Source organism: Danio rerio, chromosome 23 (genome assembly GCF_052040795.2).
Source record: "Danio rerio strain M-AB ecotype USA chromosome 23, GRCz13ab, whole genome shotgun sequence".
Lineage (NCBI taxonomy): Eukaryota > Metazoa > Chordata > Actinopteri > Cypriniformes > Danionidae > Danio > Danio rerio.
In genome coordinates this window covers 26,053,474-26,074,234 of record NC_141043.1, presented here as the reverse complement: position 1 = coordinate 26,074,234, position 20,761 = coordinate 26,053,474, and the positions used below count along the sequence as shown (strand labels likewise).

The window sequence follows — 20,761 nt, the reverse complement described above, 5'->3', positions numbered from 1 at the left end:
GTCCGTAGCCCTGCTGTTTGTGGCAGTGGAAATGCTAGTTTTACAGTCCCTAGATTACAGGCTGGGCTTCGATAATGTCAGCCTGCCACGCTTTCAGTTCAGCTACAAACAACACGGCACGTACTGGAATTTATTCTCCGTGACCGAACTGGGCTGCATATTCACTTGTCATTCCCAGAATCCAGAGAGCTGACAGAAATGCCTTTTGTTGAAGATCACATAATGACAGCATTCATTGAGCAAAATAATGCTGGACAAATTATGCTATGGTCTCAAAGCCCAATTTACTGTATACTTCTGTGTCGAGTGATCGCAGATCACATCTCCAGCATCCCCAGCACATTGCAGACTATATTTGAGAGAGTTTACACTGCGTTCTGTCTGTGTCGCAATGCAATGTCACTAGTAACACTTTACAATAAGGTTGTATTAGTTTATGTTGGTTAATACATTAACTAACATGAACAAACAATGAGCGATGCATTTAATACAGTATTTGTTCATGTTAGTTAACGTTAACTACTGAAAATACAGTCATTCATTGTTAGTTTGTTAACTAACAGTGCATTAACTAATGCTAACAAGCATGAATTTGGATGTTAACAATGGATTAGTAAATGTTGAGATTGACAGAGATTGCACACTGTGTCATTGTGATATTTAGTTATGTTTTCTGAGAGGTATGCATTAGGCTCCATGCCGGTATGGTAAAGGGTATGCAAATGTTTCAGGGCTAAACCAGACCTACCACAAAGTGCAACAGTATATATTAGTGTACATTGGTAAAATAAGTGTGATTAACTGCTAAAAGTATTGTATTGTCACAATATTGCTATTCGATAATTGAGAACTGTAAAATGCATTTTTTCTATGTTGGTCGAAATTATATGATATATGATATGATGTAACAAATGTATAATGTAATGTAGAATATGGATGGATGGATGGATGGATGATGGATGGATGGATGAATAAATGTATGTTTAAATAACATTGATAATTGCTGTACATACCACAACGAAAGCATTATAAAATAGTAACAACATTGTAATACTATATATTTTAAAGTATTGTATAATGTTGTAAATACTTAATTTAATAGTTGTTTTTAATTATTTTATATACAATAAATAAAAACTAATGCAAATAATGACAATGATAAAACAAAAGAGCATAGATTCATTAATATAATATAATATATAATAATAAAATTTAAATATAATATGATATAAAATAATAAAATATAATATAAAATAATATAATATAATATAATATAATATAATATAATATAATATAATATAATATAATATAATATAATGTAATATAATATAATATAATATAATATAATATAATATAATATAATATAGTAAAATATAATATAATATAGTATAATATAATAAAATATAATGTAATATAATATAATATAATATAATATAATATAATATAATGAATAAATTTAAATAATAATGATATTGCAATATAAATACTCAATTAATCTATTTATAATTAATTTATAATTTCATTATATTATATTATATTATATTATATTATATTATATTATATTATATTATATTATATTATATTATATTATATTATATTATTATAAATATAAACAAAAATTAATAACTACTATAGACAATAAGCTCACACAATGCATTGAAAGCACAATCACTTACTACAATCCCAAGAATAAAAAAAAAATCTATGATCGGAAAACTCATATTTCATTTGAGTTTGGCAAACTCCCAGATAAAAAAAGACAAATGAGCCTTAAATAAATCAATAAAAGAAACATTAATTTTCTGCAACATATGCAAAACTCTTTCACAGGGAATGCTACAATCACTCAAGTTGCACCACAAAAATTTAAATAAATAAAACACACTCACACACAAACAACAGTTAAAGCTCTAGTATGCACTTAAACTGAAACATCACTCAAAATTTGACATCTATTCTAATCTGGCAGCAGCGCTATATAAAATATTTAAAACTCGCATGAAACTAAGCAACTCTGCACAGCGCAAAGGTCCATTTAACCTTTATCTAGGAAACAACTCTGCCGTTCTTTATAGGTCATCCAAATTCCCCCATCCATCCCTTTAACAGGGTATCATCAGTCCAAACAACAGCTCCATCTTCCAGCTCTGGCTCTGGCAGCTAAAGGAAGGCTATTATCCTCAGACGGCGGCTCTGCACTACGCAAGGACATTGTTAGCAGGTTAATTAGCACACTTTTTCTGGGCCGTCCCAGTGAGGGCCGCTAATGAGGCCTCCCACGACTGTCGGCCAAGGTCATAATCTGCGTCAGGACTGGAGCTAAAACCCGGCCGCCTGAGTCAGCGATCCCACACAGGGGAGCACAGCGCGCACCTGACAGCTCCGCTTAGGACATGAGCTGCAGCTTATCACACAGTCAAGACGATCAGCATAATCTCCACCTAAACTGGTCAATACCTCTTACACTGCCCCGTCAAGCACACAGACACTGCGCCCCAGATATGACCCGCATGGAGAGGACACACAATGAATTAAAATGAACTGAACAAAAATTTATAAATATGATAAATAGATGTGATACTTGGTTTTGAAAAAGCTTTAAAATTAATTTATTCATTTTCTTGTCGGCTTAATCCTGGGTCGCCACAGCGGAATGAACCGCCAACTTATTTAGCAAGTTTTTCGCAGCAGATGTCCTTACAGCCGTAACCCATCTCTGGGAAACATCCACATACACATTAACACACATGCACAACGGACAATTTAGCCTACCCAATTCCCCTGTACCGCATATCTTTGGACTGTGGGGGAAACCGGAGCACCCAGAGGAAACCCACGCGAACATGCAGACTCCACACAGAAACACCAACTGAGCCGAGGCTCGAACCAGCGACCTTCTTGCTGTGAGGCGACAGCACTACCTACTGCGCCACTGCTTCGCCAAGCTTTAAAATGACAAACCATATTAAAATTATTTGGAAATATTTTATTATTTTAATTTAAATAACATTTATTGTTAAAAATAACATTTTATGATTATTATTATTATTACTATTATTATTATTATTATTATTATTATTATTATTATTATAAACTTAATAATATAATATGTATGTATTTTATCAATATTAATAATAATATTGATAAACATATTATTGTTTATTGCTGCTTAATTTGTGACACAATGATGATAAAATGAATAATAATAATAATGATAATAATAATAATAATATAAAACATAATATTATTATTATTGAACCTATTAATAAAACATTTATGTATTTTTTATTATAATTGATAATAATATATTTTAAATCACATTATTGCTTAACGCTGCTAAATACGTAATATAATAATGATAAGATTAAGATTAATAATAATAATAACAATCATCATCATCATCTTTTCCGCTTCGTCCCCTTATTATTCTGGGGTTGCCAAAGTGGAATGAACTGCCAACTTATCCAGCATATGTTTTACACAGTGCATGCCCTTTTGGCTGCAACCCATCACTGGGAAAAATCCATCTTTCGCACACATACACCACCAACAATTTAGCCTGTCCAATTCACCAATAACACATGTTTTTATACTTGTGGGGGAAACCGGAGCACCCAGAGGAAACCCACATGAACACGAGGAAAACATGCAAACTCCACACAGAAACGCCACAGAAACTGACACAGCCGAAGCTTGAATCAGTGACCTTCTTGCTGTGAGGCGATTGTACTACCCACTGCGCCACCATGCATCCCCAATAATAATAATAATAATTATTATCATTATTATTGAAACTAATAATAAAATAATTATGTATTTTATTATTATTAATAATATATTGATAAAATCACATTATTGTTTATTGCTGCTAAATATGTAACATAATAATAATAAAATAATAATAATAATAAAACCTATTATTATTATTATGATTATAATTATTATTGTTGTTGTTGTTTTTGTTATTATTATTATTATTATTGAACCTAATAATAAAATATTTGTGTATTTTATTAATATCAATAATAATATATTGTTAAATTACATTATTGTTTATGGCTGCTAAATATGTAACATAATATAATAAATTTAATAATGATAATAATAATAATAATAATAATAATAATAATAATAATAATAATAATAATAACGAAACTTATTTTTATTGTTTTTATTATTATTAAACCTGATAATAAAATATTTATGTTTTTAATTATTAATAATAATAATAATAATACTATATTGATAAAATTACAATATTGTGTATTACTGATATGTTTGTTGAAGTTGCTGAATTTTCATTACAATGAAATATACCATGGAATTTACACCATTTTTTACTATATAAAACTTTGGAAACATCCCAGCAAGCATTTTTTGTTTTAAAAAGATGTCTAATAGATGTTTAATAAACATCTAAACATAGTCGTCTTGGCTAAAACAAGGTTAAATTTGGGCTGTCAGTGAAAATCTAATAAGACATCTAAGAATAGGCCAAAATTACACTAGTCATCAAACATACAGAACTGAATGACTACACATATAAAGTTTGTCTAACCTTTCTATTTGACAACTACTCTAGATTTGGGCTATCCATAGATATTTATTAGATTTTCACTGACAGGCTAAGTTTAGCCTTGTTTTAGCCAAGCTGTCTACGTTTAGATGTCTATTAGATGTTTATTAAACAAAACAAAAAAATGTTTGCCGGGATTGTTTACCCCTAGTGGCTGGTGCACAATAAAAACAGGAAATCTAAATGATGGACATCTACTGAGTTACACTTGCCGCTACGGCAGCGATCTGTTCTAGAGTAAAACGGCATATTTAGAAGGTGGCAAAAAATGAATCAGAGGCATTCAATGCAGCTTTAGAGTCAGAGCTTAAAATGAAATACAAATCTCTGACACCGCAACGAACAGCAAAACATCTTTTCCGATGCCAGAAGATATGGGTTTCTACATCAACTGTGTAGTTGCTGGTAGCAGACACATTTCCTCACCACAGCACTCACACGCAGAGCTGAAAGCACTTCCATCTGTTCTTGACGTGCGTCTCTCTCTCTAGGCCTAGGAGAAGGGTTTGCGGTTCAATGTGGAGAAAACCAGCAGCACACCTGCACTGAGCTCTGCTTGACTCTCAATTGAGATTCAAATACTGCTAAAGGGATGAAGTCCCGCAACAGGCAGCTGTGTAATGGGTTTACCAGGATAGTTCACCAAAAATGAAAATGATCCACTGATAATCTTTCCCTCCCATGAGCTCTGCTGAAGAACCGAATCACTGATTCAAGATGTTCTCATGCAGTGAATAAATCATTTAAAAGAGTTGCAACTTCAAAGAATGGTTAAATAGATAATCACGAATATAGATTAAGGATGCTTAGTAAATAGCAAGTGGTATAGATTACTTTTATAAAAAAAAATGTTTTACAGCTTTCAAATTCTGGTTTAAGGCATGAAAGCTGTAGTCCCCACACTGAAAAAGAAAAATTGTAAAAGTTTTTAAAATGTTTTTATTTATTTGAAAATGCATAAATTTAAGTATAATGTACTTTCATTTAGAGTAAACTGGGGCCGGTTGCACCAGCAGTGCGTAAGTTAAAACATAGCCTAGTTGTGACTTAATGGGACACTAAGTTACAATTTACGCACAACTAAATATTTTTGTATTGCACCACTGAACTGAGTTTAAACGTAACGCAAAGTTCCAACTAAATATTTACAGCAGCCTCCCCCCATATATAACGGTAGAAAAGAGACGACAGTGATATTAGTTTACAATTTGGAGCTCTCAATCATAATGAAGAATGATCTCCCTCTACTCACAGGCTAATTTTCCTCCCCAAATCTCACAACGATATTTGTATCAATCAAATAAAACGAGAATTTCTTCATGACTGAGTTATTCTACCTGATCTTTTTTTATGTAGGAAATAAAACAAAAATTCAAGTTGATTGTTTTATTAACTTCATGTGTATTTTGCATGCATGCAGGTATGTGCGTCGTCTGTTGTAATCTAATGTACTATAAAAATGTAATTGATCATTTAAGTTTCATAAAGCAGTTTAACGATTTAAATGCTTTTTATTAGTTATTACGTCATTCAATGCGACTACACACAACTTTAAAGAGAGCTTACAACCTACTAAATAAGGTTTACCCTAGGAAAATGTGGTACAACCGAAGTAAGAACAAATTTAGTTACAAATTAGCTAGTAGTTAGTAGTATCCAAAGTGAAATGCGACTGCATTCTTACATGTGAGCAACTCATTATCAATTGATATCTAAAATCATTAATTCCTTCATACATTTTCCTTTGACTTAATCCCTTTATTCATCAGGGACTGACACAGGCGGAATGAACCGCCAACTTATCCAGCATGTGTTACACAGAGGATACCCTTCCAGCTGCAACCCAGTACTGGGAAACACCCACACACACATACATTATGGCCAATTTAGTTTATTCAATTCACCTATAGCCCATGTCTTTGGACTATGGGGGAAGAAAGAGCACCCGGAGGAAACTCACGCCAACACAGGGAGAACATGCAAACTCCTCACAGAAATGCCAACTGACCCAGATAGGACTCGAACTAGCGAACTTCTTGTTGTAAGGCCACGGTGCTAACCACTGAGCCACCCCAAAATCATTAATAATAATTAATAATTAATAATAATTAATAATAATAATAATAATAATAATAATTATAATAATAATAATAATAATCATGATAATAATAATAATGATAATAATAATAATAATAATAATAATAATAATAATAATAATAATAACAACAACAACAACAACAACAACAACAACTATTATTATTATTTTTAAATATAATTGAGAATAATTTGGCTTTTAGGAATTATTAATATTTTAATCTAAGAAGTTGGAAAAATTGTGCAAATTAGAAAACAAGCAAAGCAAATCCAAAATTTATTTATAACTGAATTCTGAATCACAATTGTTATCAGAAAATAATAAATCCCTTAAATGATCTAGACCTACTTGTTTTGTGCTTATTTGCACAAATGATTGGGTTTTCAGAAATGACAAGAGCTAAAAAGCGACTGCTGAATGGCAGGTAGTCGCTAACAAACTCAAAGCTTAAGGCAATGGACAGACATGGTTTTCCTCATGGCAGCGGGAGCGTCGAGCAGAAAAACAGTGCCAGCACAAGTGCCCCTGCAGTGACACAGGAGACGAATGCTGGCGCCAGATATAGAGGTCACACAGAGAGCTGGCAGACTGGGCATCCTGACGCCAGGGCTTACACCATTACTGAACACAGCGCTGATAGTCTCACCCTGACACACACACACACACACACACACACACACACACACACACACACAGACGTGCCAAGCAGAAAGTGGGAAGGCATGTGGAGAGGATGCCTCTTTTTTTACAGAAAGTGACAGACGTTTTGCACTTTGAACTAGCACTGTAAAACAAGGCCAAATGTGTTACAAAATTGAGGGTTTCGCAGTTATTTTTGTTTAATTTCCACCTGTCCAGTGTCCACATACATGATGTCCAGTAAAACCAGTAAAATATATTTAAGAAATGCTACATGAGACCAGAAAAATCAAAACTTTGAGAAGAGAAAAAAAATCAATATTTCTCTCTGTTTCTTTTTTTCAGCAACAAAACCCCCCCCAAATCTGTTGTTATTCTGCTCACATTCAGACTGAGCAGGCAGGCTAGCAAGGAGAGCAATAAATAAATATCGAAATAGATACATAAATAAATGAGAGTGCAGCGCATTCTCTTGAGCTTTCCTGTTGTTCCTGCCTTATAAAAGCTGATGGGAGGTCGATAAGCACGCGGGAACCCAGAAAAGTAGAAGTGAAACAAAATATTATTTCGCCGCGTTGAGCGTTGCGGTGTTGGATGATTACAAAAAGTGAAGAGCAAAAAAAGCCTGAGAGGTGTGAGATGTGGTGCGATGTCTGTTTAAAGACAGCTGCCTTCTGTAGATGTGACATTAATGACATTGATTAACTCAAGTGGTTGAAGCAAAACCAATCAAAGGAGATGCTAACAGGAAAACAACACCCGATTAATACATCCTCACTGTTTTACTTGCGCTGAATTGACAGATGAGAGAAGCGGAGCAAGGTGGAATCCGTGTTCAATCCAATACATTTGTATTTTTAGCAAATGCTTATAGCATAGTGATTTATGATAAAGAGGGTTTTCTCTAAGCATATCCATTTATGGTTATATTTTAAGCTTTTGAATGTATTGTGTTTTATAGCCTAAATATAATGACTGGAATTTATATAAATAAAATAAATATAAATAAAAATAAACATAAATAAAATATATAATATATTTTTTAAATATAATTTTACATGTAAACATCAAAGTCTTTTTCAAAGGGAATTGACTAATTGAATAAAAAAAACTAGCTACATTTCTTTAGATCTGAGTAAACGGGTTCACAAAACGGACAAAACTTGTAAACAAAACAGGTAAACAGACTTTTTATTATTCATATTTTTTACGTTACAAATTCCAGCTTTATTTACTACACTGTAAAACCCAAAAAGTTAAGATAACTTAAACTGTTAAAGTAAGAAAACCGATTGCAATAAACCATTGAAGATAAAAAACGAATCCTAATGAGTACTGAGAACTTAATCTATTTGAGTAAACGAAGCAATTTGAGAACAGTAAAACCCAATAAATGAAGAGAACGCAAACCAGTACTGTAAACCCAATAAGATAAGGCAACTCAAACCGTTTGAGGAAACCGATTGCTACAAACCATTTGAGTTAAAAAAACGAATCTATATGAGTACTGTGAAGTTACTCCTAAGTTGAAGTAATGAGGTATTTAATTAACTCATTACCTTCAACATTGAGTTTAAAACTCTTTTCAAATGAGTACAATTAACTTTCAGTCAATTTTGAGTTAACTACACTTATTTCATTTGATAAAGTTGACTGTTGGGTTTTACAGTGTTTGAATAAAACATTACTGTATGTAGCAGGATGCATTTGTCTATTTTTAACAGGAGTGCTTTAAACGGCACTAGTTTTCCTGTAAATAGTAAACTGTAAGACGGTAAAACCTACAGCCGTTCCTTGGGAAGAGCCCTGGACATTCTAAAAGTTCCAGAACTGGAACCCAACCACTAATTATTGCCTTAAAAGAAGGTTCTTTCCAGGAATCCTACAGCATCGCGTCCCCTTCCCAGCAATGCGCCGTGTAGCACTCCAGAACTGTAAGGGAAATGCCTTAACAAAACAGATGAATGAATGGAGCACATGGTCACATCATTTCAAGTAAACTTTCAGCATGCATCATTTCCTCCAGCGGACCACACAAATGACTGAATATGAACCCTCCCAGTAAACCTGTATGACTGTGTTAAAAGCAACCAATGAACCAACGAAACACCCTTCACATAAAAACAGAAAGGTATATTAAAACATAGACCATTTCATGTTAGCCGTGATTTATCATCAAGTGTTTGCAAAGAAATACAGAAGAATTATTTAAAACCCCATAATTTCTTTGAACACATAGGTCTAGTATTTTGTCTGGTGTAAAGTAAAAAAAATATTTTGAACTTTACTTCACTCTGAGAAAAAACAAACAACTTTCTAAAAGTCAGATGAAAATACCCTTGACTGTACATACCAGCATTTTAACAGCCTGGCCAGTAACGGTGACCTAAAGACGCTGGTTTGGGTTGGCTTCAGTCCTGAGGTTTGGACCAGCTGATTTCCACTTCTGGCTAGCCGAGTGCTTACATTCAAGTCCAGACAGCCACCAGGGAGGAGGACGGCACGCCTTGCTGGACAAACGCTTCCAATGCTAAACACAGACAGGTCAGGCCCTGCTCTGAAGAGGCCGCAGAAACCCGAGGGAAGACAGACAGTATTTCTATCCAGACAGGTGCAACAGTTGTCTGATTTATTTCCTTTCCCTGTCCCTCGTGCTCAAGGGGAGGGTCCACCATTCTGGAATCAACCTGCCTCCTCCTCCCCTCCTTCATCTAATCCACTTATGTTTCTGCACTTAGTTTCTTCCATAGGTTGTAAATAAGAATAAAAATCAACAAAAATCACGAAAGCATCCTAACTAAACCAAGACTTAAATGCTGAGGAGTTTTTCGTAAGAGATTGGTTTTTGATTACATTAGCATTACAATAACAGATAACACAGAATAGGCAATCATTTTTGGAGGCTTTTTTTAGCAGGCTGTCCTCTGAGTAAGTATACTATCTTATATAATCCATGATGGTTACTCAGTAATGACCCAGACAAGCAGTCAGCATTTCTCAAAGCCCTGGAGTTGACACACCTGACTGTGCACAGGTAGGCTTCAGGAAATGATTGGCATGACCTTGAAGACTAATACTATGACAAGCATCTCAAACTCACAAATTATATGACTAAAATACAACGGGAAATTCATCGTTTTTGGATACGAATCCAGTCGACAGCTGATTTGACCTAAACTTATAAAATCATACCTGTTATTTAACCTGGTGTTTACATTCATAGTCTTGTTCTAAGACCTGAAGAGCCGAACATGCAAAATTACTTATATGAAAAAAATAAAAGTGTATGGGTGTTTCCCAATGATGGGTTGCGGCTGGAAAGGTATCCGCTGCGCTAAACATATGATGGATAAGTTGGTGGTTCATTCCGCTGTGGCAACCCCAGATTAATAAATGGACTAAGCTGAAAAGAAAATGAATGAATGAATGAATGAATGAATGAATGAATGAATGAATGGAGAAAATAAAAGACCAAGCGAAGGTACTGTGCTTTAGCCTAAGCGCGGCTTGTTTTAAAGAAAGAAAGGACTGTATCCCTGCAGGTTACAGGAGGACTAATCACCTATAAACCAGCTGGCCATTCACATTAATCTGGTTAAAAGACATAGGGAGTCTTCTTTAAGGTGTCAAAGTTTAACAGATTTTCTCACTGCAGTGGCTGGAAATCCCTTAAAAACTAAATGTGCGCTAATGAGCAAACGAATATTCGGTGTCTTTATCTTAATTTGGCTTAATTAGAGATTTAGTTTTGATACTTGGCAGAATGAAAAACTACAGTGGTGTTCTACACTGAAGTCTACAATGAAAATTGGCCATGAAAAACCTTTTAGGATATTAACAAGTTTAAACATTTGATTGACATTGAACTTGTGAAAGTCTTGGTCCATACTTTCAGATGTTTTTTGCTTTAATTTAAATGCAAGATGCTTGAAGAACTTGATTTACACAAGCATATGGAGTTCAAGCTTAAGTGCTGCTACCACTGAAGCAAACAAGAAAAACAAACACTAAGGCATTCTGAAACGCATTCAAATGCAACTTTTCGTTCTCATTGTTGATGCTGATAGTATCATTTGAAAAGTATAATTAAAAAAAGTCAGAAAACGGAAGTGGCCTTATGCTTTTGGGACTCAAATGTAAATATATTAGATACATTTGGACTGCAGAAATGCAACGCACAGTCTACCACAACACTAATATAAACTGCAATGATGAGGCGTAAATACGATCAAACGCAAAAAAGAATTCCCCATCCTTCACCATCCATTGACTAAATCCAATTTGTTAAGACCCCTCCACAACTCACTTACCCAGTCCAGCTCAATGGAAATTGAATTTCATAGATTGAACATCCCATTATCTCTTTCGGTCAGATCCTCATCTGAGTAAAGTAGGGGTGAGGTGAGCGGCCCCGGAATAGAGGAGAGACGTGGCTCCTCGCAGTCCGCCGCCTTTAACAGGGTAAAAGCCCTAGATATTAGTCATAAGTGTTCTTTAAATTCATTAGCATCTTCACGCGCGGGCGTCTGAAGTGTTGGGGGAAGATCACTGTAATAAGTTTAGCTGGCCAGTTCTGGTTCCTGTGCCGTCCTCGGTGTCACAGGGTAAATGGCTGTCGGGAGCCAGCGGCTCGCTAGTTGACTAAACGAAGTGACCATAAAAGTCTTGCAGATGGAGGCTTAGGTTTGTAGCTGGGCATTCAGGGCTGATCCACTCCAAGGTAAGAACTTTATTCCACAACATAATCATATTCAAGTTCTGCTTGAGTACGCATTTAGTGTTTTTAACACAGTAAAAGCACCCTCACACCACCCACTATATCATTTTATGAGTATGACAGCTAACTAGCATTCTGTGTTAGCTTGTAGGGCTCAATAAAATGGACTGATCCAGCGATGACCTGCCTATGCTGGAAGAGGGCACGTCCTCATATGTACGTATAGGCTGCCTTGCAAATGATATCCCAACAGTGCTGTGTAATGACCCAAATTTACCGCTTAACACCAATGGGCATAAACCCAAGCCTCTTATACTCACCTGACTCAACCATGGGAATTCATTTGCCAAGAAAAAGAGTCTATATGCACACAGCTACGAGTATTACAACACATCTTCATGAGAAAAGAGGTGTTAAAGTGAGGACAACTACACAAGTCAAATTATTGCTATATGCATTGCCGGCTACATTAAGATAGCCTGACAGGAGTTAGAGCTAACCGAGACTTTTTTTGCAAGAAGCAACTGGCTAATGAGAAAAAGAGAATATCGAACTCCTCTCATTAGTAGCACTGAAGATTCCTAGAGATTTACCTATCAACAACAACGCACGCACATACCGCCAACACAAACTCACTGTAAACACCATCGAAACTGCTGCTGACACTTCAATTCAGAGTAACGTGAGTGAAAAATCACCTGAAGACCCTCGGAAGCTAGAAAGCCTGCAGTTTCAGAGCAACAGCTAGCTTTGAAAGGCATGCACTAGTGATTAAAGGAAACTTAATAATAGATCAGAACCTCAAGGCCGTGCTTTTCAACAAGTTCTTTAGTAGAAGCGGAGATGGTCTGACAAAAATGTGGTTCCCCAGACTCACCTGCCAGGGCTGACATCTGCTGGCTAGTTATCACCTGTAATGCATTTAGGCAGAGCGAAAACGCTGGCAGAAAAAACAGCTCGCTTCAGACACTGCTCTTAGCTCACTGCTGCACCGACCGCAGGCTCATAAGCTTCTTCAGACTTGTGTGCCAGAGAGGAGGGAGGCCAAACACAGCTCATGAAGATTTAATGAATGCTGAATTCCTTCATTTCCCTCACACTGATTGGGAGACAGAGATGTGGAACTTGTAGCATATGACGGGATGGGTTTTATTTTTTGTGGAAATCAGAGAATAAGATTGTTCCAAGTAGTGGGGAACTGTGCTGCTTCATTTGAGCCAAAATCTAAGGCAGCACTGTGAAAATACTTCACATAGACTGCAATTCCAAAATGCATATTGATGGCTTCAATATAAAAAAAATATTAATTTAAAAAAATATTAATAAAATGCTTAGTGTTATCAAAAATCAATTCCTTTACCTAATATTTGAGATTAGAGTAAGTTAAGCAGACTAGGGCCCCGTTCACACTAATACATTTTTGTTTTAAAACAGCTTTTAAGAATGAAAACAATCCACGTCCACACTGGCGTTTCACCTAGCGTTTCTGAAAAGATCTCCATCCACACTACATCGTTGAAAACGCACATGTGACCATGCACACACTCTGGCATGCACTGCAGTGTATGCGGACGTCTGAGCCCAGGCAATCAACGGGTGCTTTGAGCACACCTCCCCAGGTGAGAGCATCGCATGTCAAACAGTTTATCAAGAATATACCGATGAATCTCATCTCACTATAGTTGTTAAACGTGATATTTAATTCATCTTGTTGTCTATATTTAATGACTCTTTGGTCTTTTGAATCTATTACTTGTTCTCAGGTAACATGTTTTGGCTAAGTGCAAAGATAAGTTAATATTATGTCACCACATACACTGACTCTGCATATTGATTGATTGCTTGCCTTTATTTTCTATATTGTATAAACTTATACGTTATACTTTTATAATGGCCATTATAGCAAAAGAGAGGGTATGTTTCATATTTTCAATGAAAATGAAAGGAGACAGTATTGTTATAGGCTCCATTTTGTTATAAATATACATACAGTGAAGATGACGGTCAAATAAATATGTAGCTACACGATGCCTCAACATTTTTGGTGTCTGTAAAGTTGTTAATGTCAAATTGAAAATAGCAGTTCCTTAAATCATGTTTTCTTTTTATTGTTAAGATAGTAAAACAACGTAGCCAGGGTGATGTGAATGATGTTATAAAGTACACTGATCCCTTTGAAGATTTACCTGACGTGTCCTCAGGAATTTTTTTTCCATATCAAACTTGCGAAACCTGAACTTACAAGGAAAGGATGCAAAACTGATCTTAGTGCACTTGATATTGATAAAAAAAAAAAAACACCAATCAGTTAGCTTAATGTCTGCATCCATGCCTTTGTTTTCAGATGTCTCAGTTTTTCCCTATACACTGACATGGAGCAGCAGCGTTTTAAAACCAAAGCGGTCTCTTCAGCGTTTTCAAAATGCTCTGTGGACGAAAGGCGTAACCATAGCAAAATTCAGCGTTTTAAAACTAAAATGTGTTAGTGTAAACAGGGCCTAGGTCTTGAAAAAGATCTTATTCATGTTTTTCAATGAATCAACATTAAACTGTTCTGGCCAGATAGCTACAGTACAGACAGAATGGCTTTACATTGTTAGAAGAATAAAGCATAATTACTTTTAGAAACTACAGTACCTAATGATCACTAGAACATATTACAAGCTCACCCAAAAACACTCAAAAAGTCAAAATCATTGTTACATCATAGAACATTTTGTTATTTAGGATGTGAAATGTGAAGCAATAAGAAATATACAGCCTAAGAGGTGTTGAAGCTCATACACACCACAAATGCCAATGATAAAGATAACTATAATACTGTGTAACTGTAATAGTGTCCACACCAGTAGTTCTGTTATTATGAGCAAGCAAGCACCACAGATGTGGTGTGGACTGCATTAAATCCATGGAATTAGAACAATTATTAAAACATTACAAGTATAGTTATCACGTTTAAAGTGAATAGCCTTTTAGGGATTGACCTTTAACTTTAAGCTTTTTCTTTCCCACAGTTTTAAACCAATTCTACGACCAAAATAGATTTGCAGTAAGGGCGCAAACTGAAATATTTTCAAGGTGCACAATTTAAACTTTACCACAGGAAATGCATCAGGTGTCCACACTCTTGAAACATTCTGAGATCTATGATATCATGAACACCTCAACAACAATAAAACTTTTCATATGGTTCATGAGAAGACTTCATGTTTATTTCTGTGTATGCATCCTGTGGGCCTTATAAGCATGGGTTTTTAGAGTTGGCTCATCCTGTGTGTATCTGTAGTGTTTGCCAGAATTAGTACATTTGCTTGTGTTAGGAGGTAAACAGGTGTCAAAATATGAGGTAATGGGGGTAAAGACCTAAGGCCTCTTTAAAAAAATTCAGTGTTATATACTGGTGTCTGATATGGCTAAACCTTTTCCGGCAGATAGCGGTTGATGTGTCAAACCCTGGCACTGGGAATAGCACTCAAGTTTTGCACACCCACACTTTCACACACATACATACACACACAAATTCTCACCTTTTTCTCATGATAGTGAAATTCAGCTCTTCCTGTTTGATGTCTGCATGATCTCCGCTGGCCCGTTCGCTGCCCTCACTGTCGTCACTGCTGAAAACGGAGGCCAGCTCCTTTTTGGGCACCCGTGTTGGCGGCAAAGGGATGGTGCGTTTCTCTGCCAGTCGCCCACGGTTCTGCAGGAGCACAGAGGGGACAGACAGACTGAGACTCTGGGAACAGCCTACTCTGATTTTACTGGCATGGGCTGTGATACAAAAAAATGGCTAATGTTCCCGATCCGTCACACACTGGTTGAGGTTTCAATTCTCTTTAGGCTGATAAAACTGAATTCTGAATGGATTTCTCTTGCATTCATCACATATTTTTTGCGTTTGCAATCATTTAAACTGATTCATAAAAGTCTAGAGTTTTAGCATAGATTTTCACAAAATGTTTTCAAGCAATTTACCCAAGCAGATATTCAACTTTTTTTGGCAAGTGCATGCAACTTCTGGTAGAAAGTTTGTAAATTTCGAACTTAGCTAAACTTTCATTTAAATGGTCATGAACCCCTCTCTTTCGGTTCAAGTCTACCTCAGAACTGTTTTAAAAAATGCTCTGAGAAGGCCATGGAGCGCTTTGAGCAGAGGGAGGAATGGGCATGGCCGGCAGAGGAAGGGAAAAAGAGGGGAGCAAACAACTGCTGTCAGTTGGCTCACAAAATGAGACACAAAACGTGAGGAGACCCATGATTTTATAGTTTACAAAGTTAAAATGCAAAGAAATAAACAGTAAGAAATTTAATGCCCTGCTACATATGTTATTTGTAATTTTATATACACATAACCACAATTTGTTATTTCATTATAAAGATAATCATGTTTACATATACACTATAAATGAGGAGGAATTCTCTCCTTTTCAATCCCCAGGTCTGAATGCAGACAGAGTGGATAGCAGTGCAGCAGGTCTCTTTCCCTGTCTATTCCAACCATTAACCCTGCCATTAATCTGGAGATCTTAAAAATATGGGCGAACACAGAAGCACAGATATAGGCGATGTGTCTGAATGGTAATAAACTCAACTGATAAAAGACAAAGTCCGCCATTCTCCAATTCTCATACAGCTCTACCGAAAAAAATGCTTGCTGCACACAAACAGCTTTGCTGTACTCGCCCTGACAGAATCGCAAGAAAAAACATGCAACAAACCTTGTGAATTATTAAAACTAATTTTTTAACCATTATCGTAAGTTATTTTGTTAGATTAGCTCCAGATTTGGCATCAGTACTGACTAATACTGTAAGTATATATATATATATATATATATATATATATATATATATATATACACACACACACACACACACACACACACACACACACACACACACACAAATATAATACTGTAAAGCATCCTATATAAAATTTCAATTTAAATGACAGATTTGTGAGGGGTGTACTCATATATGCTGAGCACTATATATAGGAGAAAAATTAAATATGTATAATTAATTAGCCACCTAATCACTGAGTTAAATCATATTATACTCTGAAAATATCTGATGTAGTGAACAATATTTTTTCAAACTGGGTCACAATGGCACAAAGATCTTATCTCAAGAATTCACCAAATGTGGCGTCACGTTGACGCAGTCGGTAGCACTGTCACCTTACAGCAAGAAGGTTGCTGGTTTGAGCTCATATTCATTTGGCACTTCTGTGTGGAATTCGCATGTTCTTCCCGTGTTTGCGTGGGTTTCCTCCAGGTGCTTCCTCCACCAGTCCAAAGACATGCGCTATACAGTAGGTCTAATGGGTAAGCTAAATTTGTTCGTAATGTATGTGTAGTGCAAAGATGCAAATTAAATTTATGCAAAAAACTGGATTATCGCATAAAAGATGTGCAAATAAAACAGCGTTTCCATCCAATGAGTCAAAGAGAACAAAATTGTCACTTCCTGATTAACTGGCGCCAAATATTAAAAGTAAAAATTCAATTCACTGCATGGAAGATGAAGCTGCATGAATCTTTTCTTTACTTACTAAATGATTTGTGCCTCAGAAGACGATGCTGACATGTAATGAGCGCCTAGTGGCGTTTGAAGACGTCAGATGCGGAGCATAGATGCTCTTGAAAGTCCAACACTAAAAATGAAATGGTTATGACGTTTTAGAATGACCAAAACACCATTTCAGATGTTTTACAATGTGTTCAGCCTGCTGGCTTGTCAATTCAAATACATTTTTACCATTACATGATCTCTTATAACAAAATCACATGACCTTTTTTAATGCGCAAACTGGAATTTATTCAGTAAAAGTGTTCCTATCGCAGTCTATGCACATTTTTTCTTATCGAATAAAAAGTTTATTCTACTCAGTTACAGTATGTGCATACGTTTTTTTTTTTGTGCATTTTCAAAACTTATGCGCATCTTAGTGTTTCCATCAATCATTTATTATGCGCATAACCAAAATACGCATAAAAATTGTTGGATGGAAACATAGCTAATGATTATATTTCAAGAAGTCAACCCTATGGCATGCAAACATTAGGTTTGCTAGTCACAAAATCACTATGCTCTACTACACCTCCCCAAAATTCCAATATATTTTGTATTCAGTAGTTGTAAAAAATGACAATATAAAGTTACAATTATGGTTCTTACACAGTTTCTCTGACTGTCATACGACCTATACAGATCAGCCTCACATGTCACACATTTAATGCAGCTGCATCTGATTCACGAATCTCATAAATGATGAATCACAGCTCATGAATCATGAGGAAGTAATGACAGATTGAAGAGAGGAAATGCGCAACAGGCTGAACTCCCCAAACAACAGCAAAACTCAGAGCTGTTCAGAGGGAAAGACCATTGATCCACGAGACCAGTGATGGAGGATGGGTGAGTGAATAAGACGTGATTCCTTCTCTTCCTCTTTGCCTCTATCCGCATCAGACATCTAAAGACAGCGAAGGATGAAGGGGATGAGAGGCCCTCAGGGTTTAGTGTGTGAAGCTGGGCGACCTTTAATGTGACCTGAAGGGGTCAGTGCAGATTTCTGTGCCTCTATCTCTATCCATGAGTGAACAGAGAAGGAGTGAGAAGATTTAAAGGGGAAAAAGAAAAAGAAGAAAAAAGGGGGAAGCAAATACAAAAAAAAAAAAACAACTGTATAAAGGATTGAGGGAATGCTGTTATGCCTTAAAAAAAACAATATGAAAAGATACACAAATTTTGACATGTGACCATACATTTTTTCTGCACTCATGCTGTTTGTGACTTCATTCATTCATTTTCCTTCCACTTAGTCTCTATTTCAGAGGTCGCCACAGCAAAATGAACCACCAACTGTTCCAATAATAGAAGAGCAGCCTCTGAAAATGACGCCACTTTTTGCTCATTTAAATGGACTACAATTTTATCTGGAAGATTCTTTTTAAAGTCCTCCATTAAATCAATTCCTGCAACTACTCCAGCTTAAAAATTTTACTCGAAAAACACTACTTCTCGATTAAGGTCCTCTTCTACCCTCACAAACTCTGCATAAGTTTGTTTTGTTTGACTTAGCATGAGCTCGGAATTTCTGCCGATAGACTTCTGGAACTAACTCGTAGTCATGCAACACCGTGGCCTTTACCACATCGTAATCTAAGCTGCGTTGCAGCAATAGTGCCCACATATCTTTAGGCCAATCAAGTTTCCCATCTATAAAACAATACAAAATAGGCACCAATTTCAATCTTGCGAAACAATGATACTAATTTAATATACCTACTCCCGTTGAATGGAGCATCATAAAACTGCTGAATGGAACTAGATGCGACTGGTGATGCAATTGATGGAGGACGCAAACGAGCCATCGGCACTGATTTTTATTTGCTTGTGCTTCTAAGTCCAGTTTATCTTTTTCAACTTTAATTTTTGACACAGTTTTATAACCTCGGAGTCGTACTAGAAATCTAAGCGTATATGCAAATTTACATAAAACTGATTTAAATAAAACTGATTGCCCCTTGACTAATTGCTATACGCATTTTTAATATAAAGACTAAATTCACACAACTGGCCCATGATCCCCCTGGTAGGGTTTGTTTTCCAAAAAAATTAGTTTTTAATATTTTTATGGTCCTTCTTATCTTAGGTTTAGTTAAGTTTAGGTTAAAATTAAACTATGACAACCAAAAAAAAAAAGAAACAAAATTCCCCAATATATAAAAAAATTAGGGCTGGGCAAATAATCGTAAAGTAATCGAAATCGACATTTAGAACCTATAATCAGTCTAATTTTTCCAGGTGAATTTTTTTCGATTACTTTCCCTACTACGTGTGAAGTCATGTGACCCTGCACTGGTAAGGCTGATTTATACTTCTGCAGGTTTAATATGAAAATACTGAAAACGCTGAAAATAATTAATTTTCTTTTCAAAAGTGCAATTTGTGTTTTAATTTCAGTTGTTCAGCATTGAAGATCAATAAATAATCATAGATAGTGTGTGTTTTCTTTAATTAAATCTCTCACTTGTATAATGAGAGCAAATTTACTGTACAAAATTTGAGCAAACAATTTAAATAAATAAAACAATTGTTCATTAATCGTAATCGAGTTAAAATGTATTTTGATTTAAGGCCTATTTGCCCAGCCCTATTAAAAATGTAATGTTTTTAATGTAAAAAAAAACAGATGCAAAATGCTGGACATACTCTTCATACCATAACAGTACTACGAAATGTTGATAATTAAACAATCATACCTTTAAAGTTACTTTGAGTAGCAATTGAAGGCTTTATATTTTGAAAATGCTTAAAATTAAAAAGAAAGAAACAGCATTTCTATCTCTGCTCTGTTTTTTTGTAGAAAACTTACAGGATTGAGTGTACTGTACTGTCAACTTTATAGCAGTGCTTGTCTTAATTTTAACACAAGGCATGCAACGATAAATACTTTTTCCTGTTTCAAAAACGAATGTAAGGCAACAGACAGTAATGTATAAAGTATTATGGAGTATTTGTCATCACAAAATTGTGAAAGAAGTATTTTATTGTACAGTATTCAGCAATTCGATGCTGTTAATGTTTACAATAAATATTCTGCTTATTGTAGTGTTTTTATTGTTATGGTTTTTGGATTAATTTCAATAGCTATGGTTTAATGTAAATTCTTCTTTTCTTGGGTTGAACCACAGGAAGAAAAGCTACCCTGGTAGTGAAAAATTACT

General features: G+C 35.4%; 1 protein-coding gene across 14 annotated transcripts in view; it reads right to left on the bottom strand.

Annotated features, from left to right (window-relative positions):
• The window catches only part of samd11 (sterile alpha motif domain containing 11), a 105,196-nt gene that overhangs the window by 60,658 nt on the left and 23,777 nt on the right, over nucleotides 1–20,761 (bottom strand). For 6 of the 14 annotated variants that reach the window (XM_087307097.1, XM_087307098.1, XM_087307100.2 and 3 more), the window contains exon 3: nucleotides 15,555–15,727. In XM_087307097.1, coding sequence (XP_087163223.1) covers nucleotides 15,555–15,727 — 173 coding nt within the window. Of the gene's footprint in view, nucleotides 1–2,040; nucleotides 2,403–9,663; nucleotides 10,343–11,620; nucleotides 12,285–12,904; nucleotides 13,127–15,554; nucleotides 15,728–20,761 lie in introns of those variants that run through there. The other 8 variants (XM_087307108.1, XM_087307113.1, XM_087307103.1 and 5 more) reach the window with 7 other exon arrangements.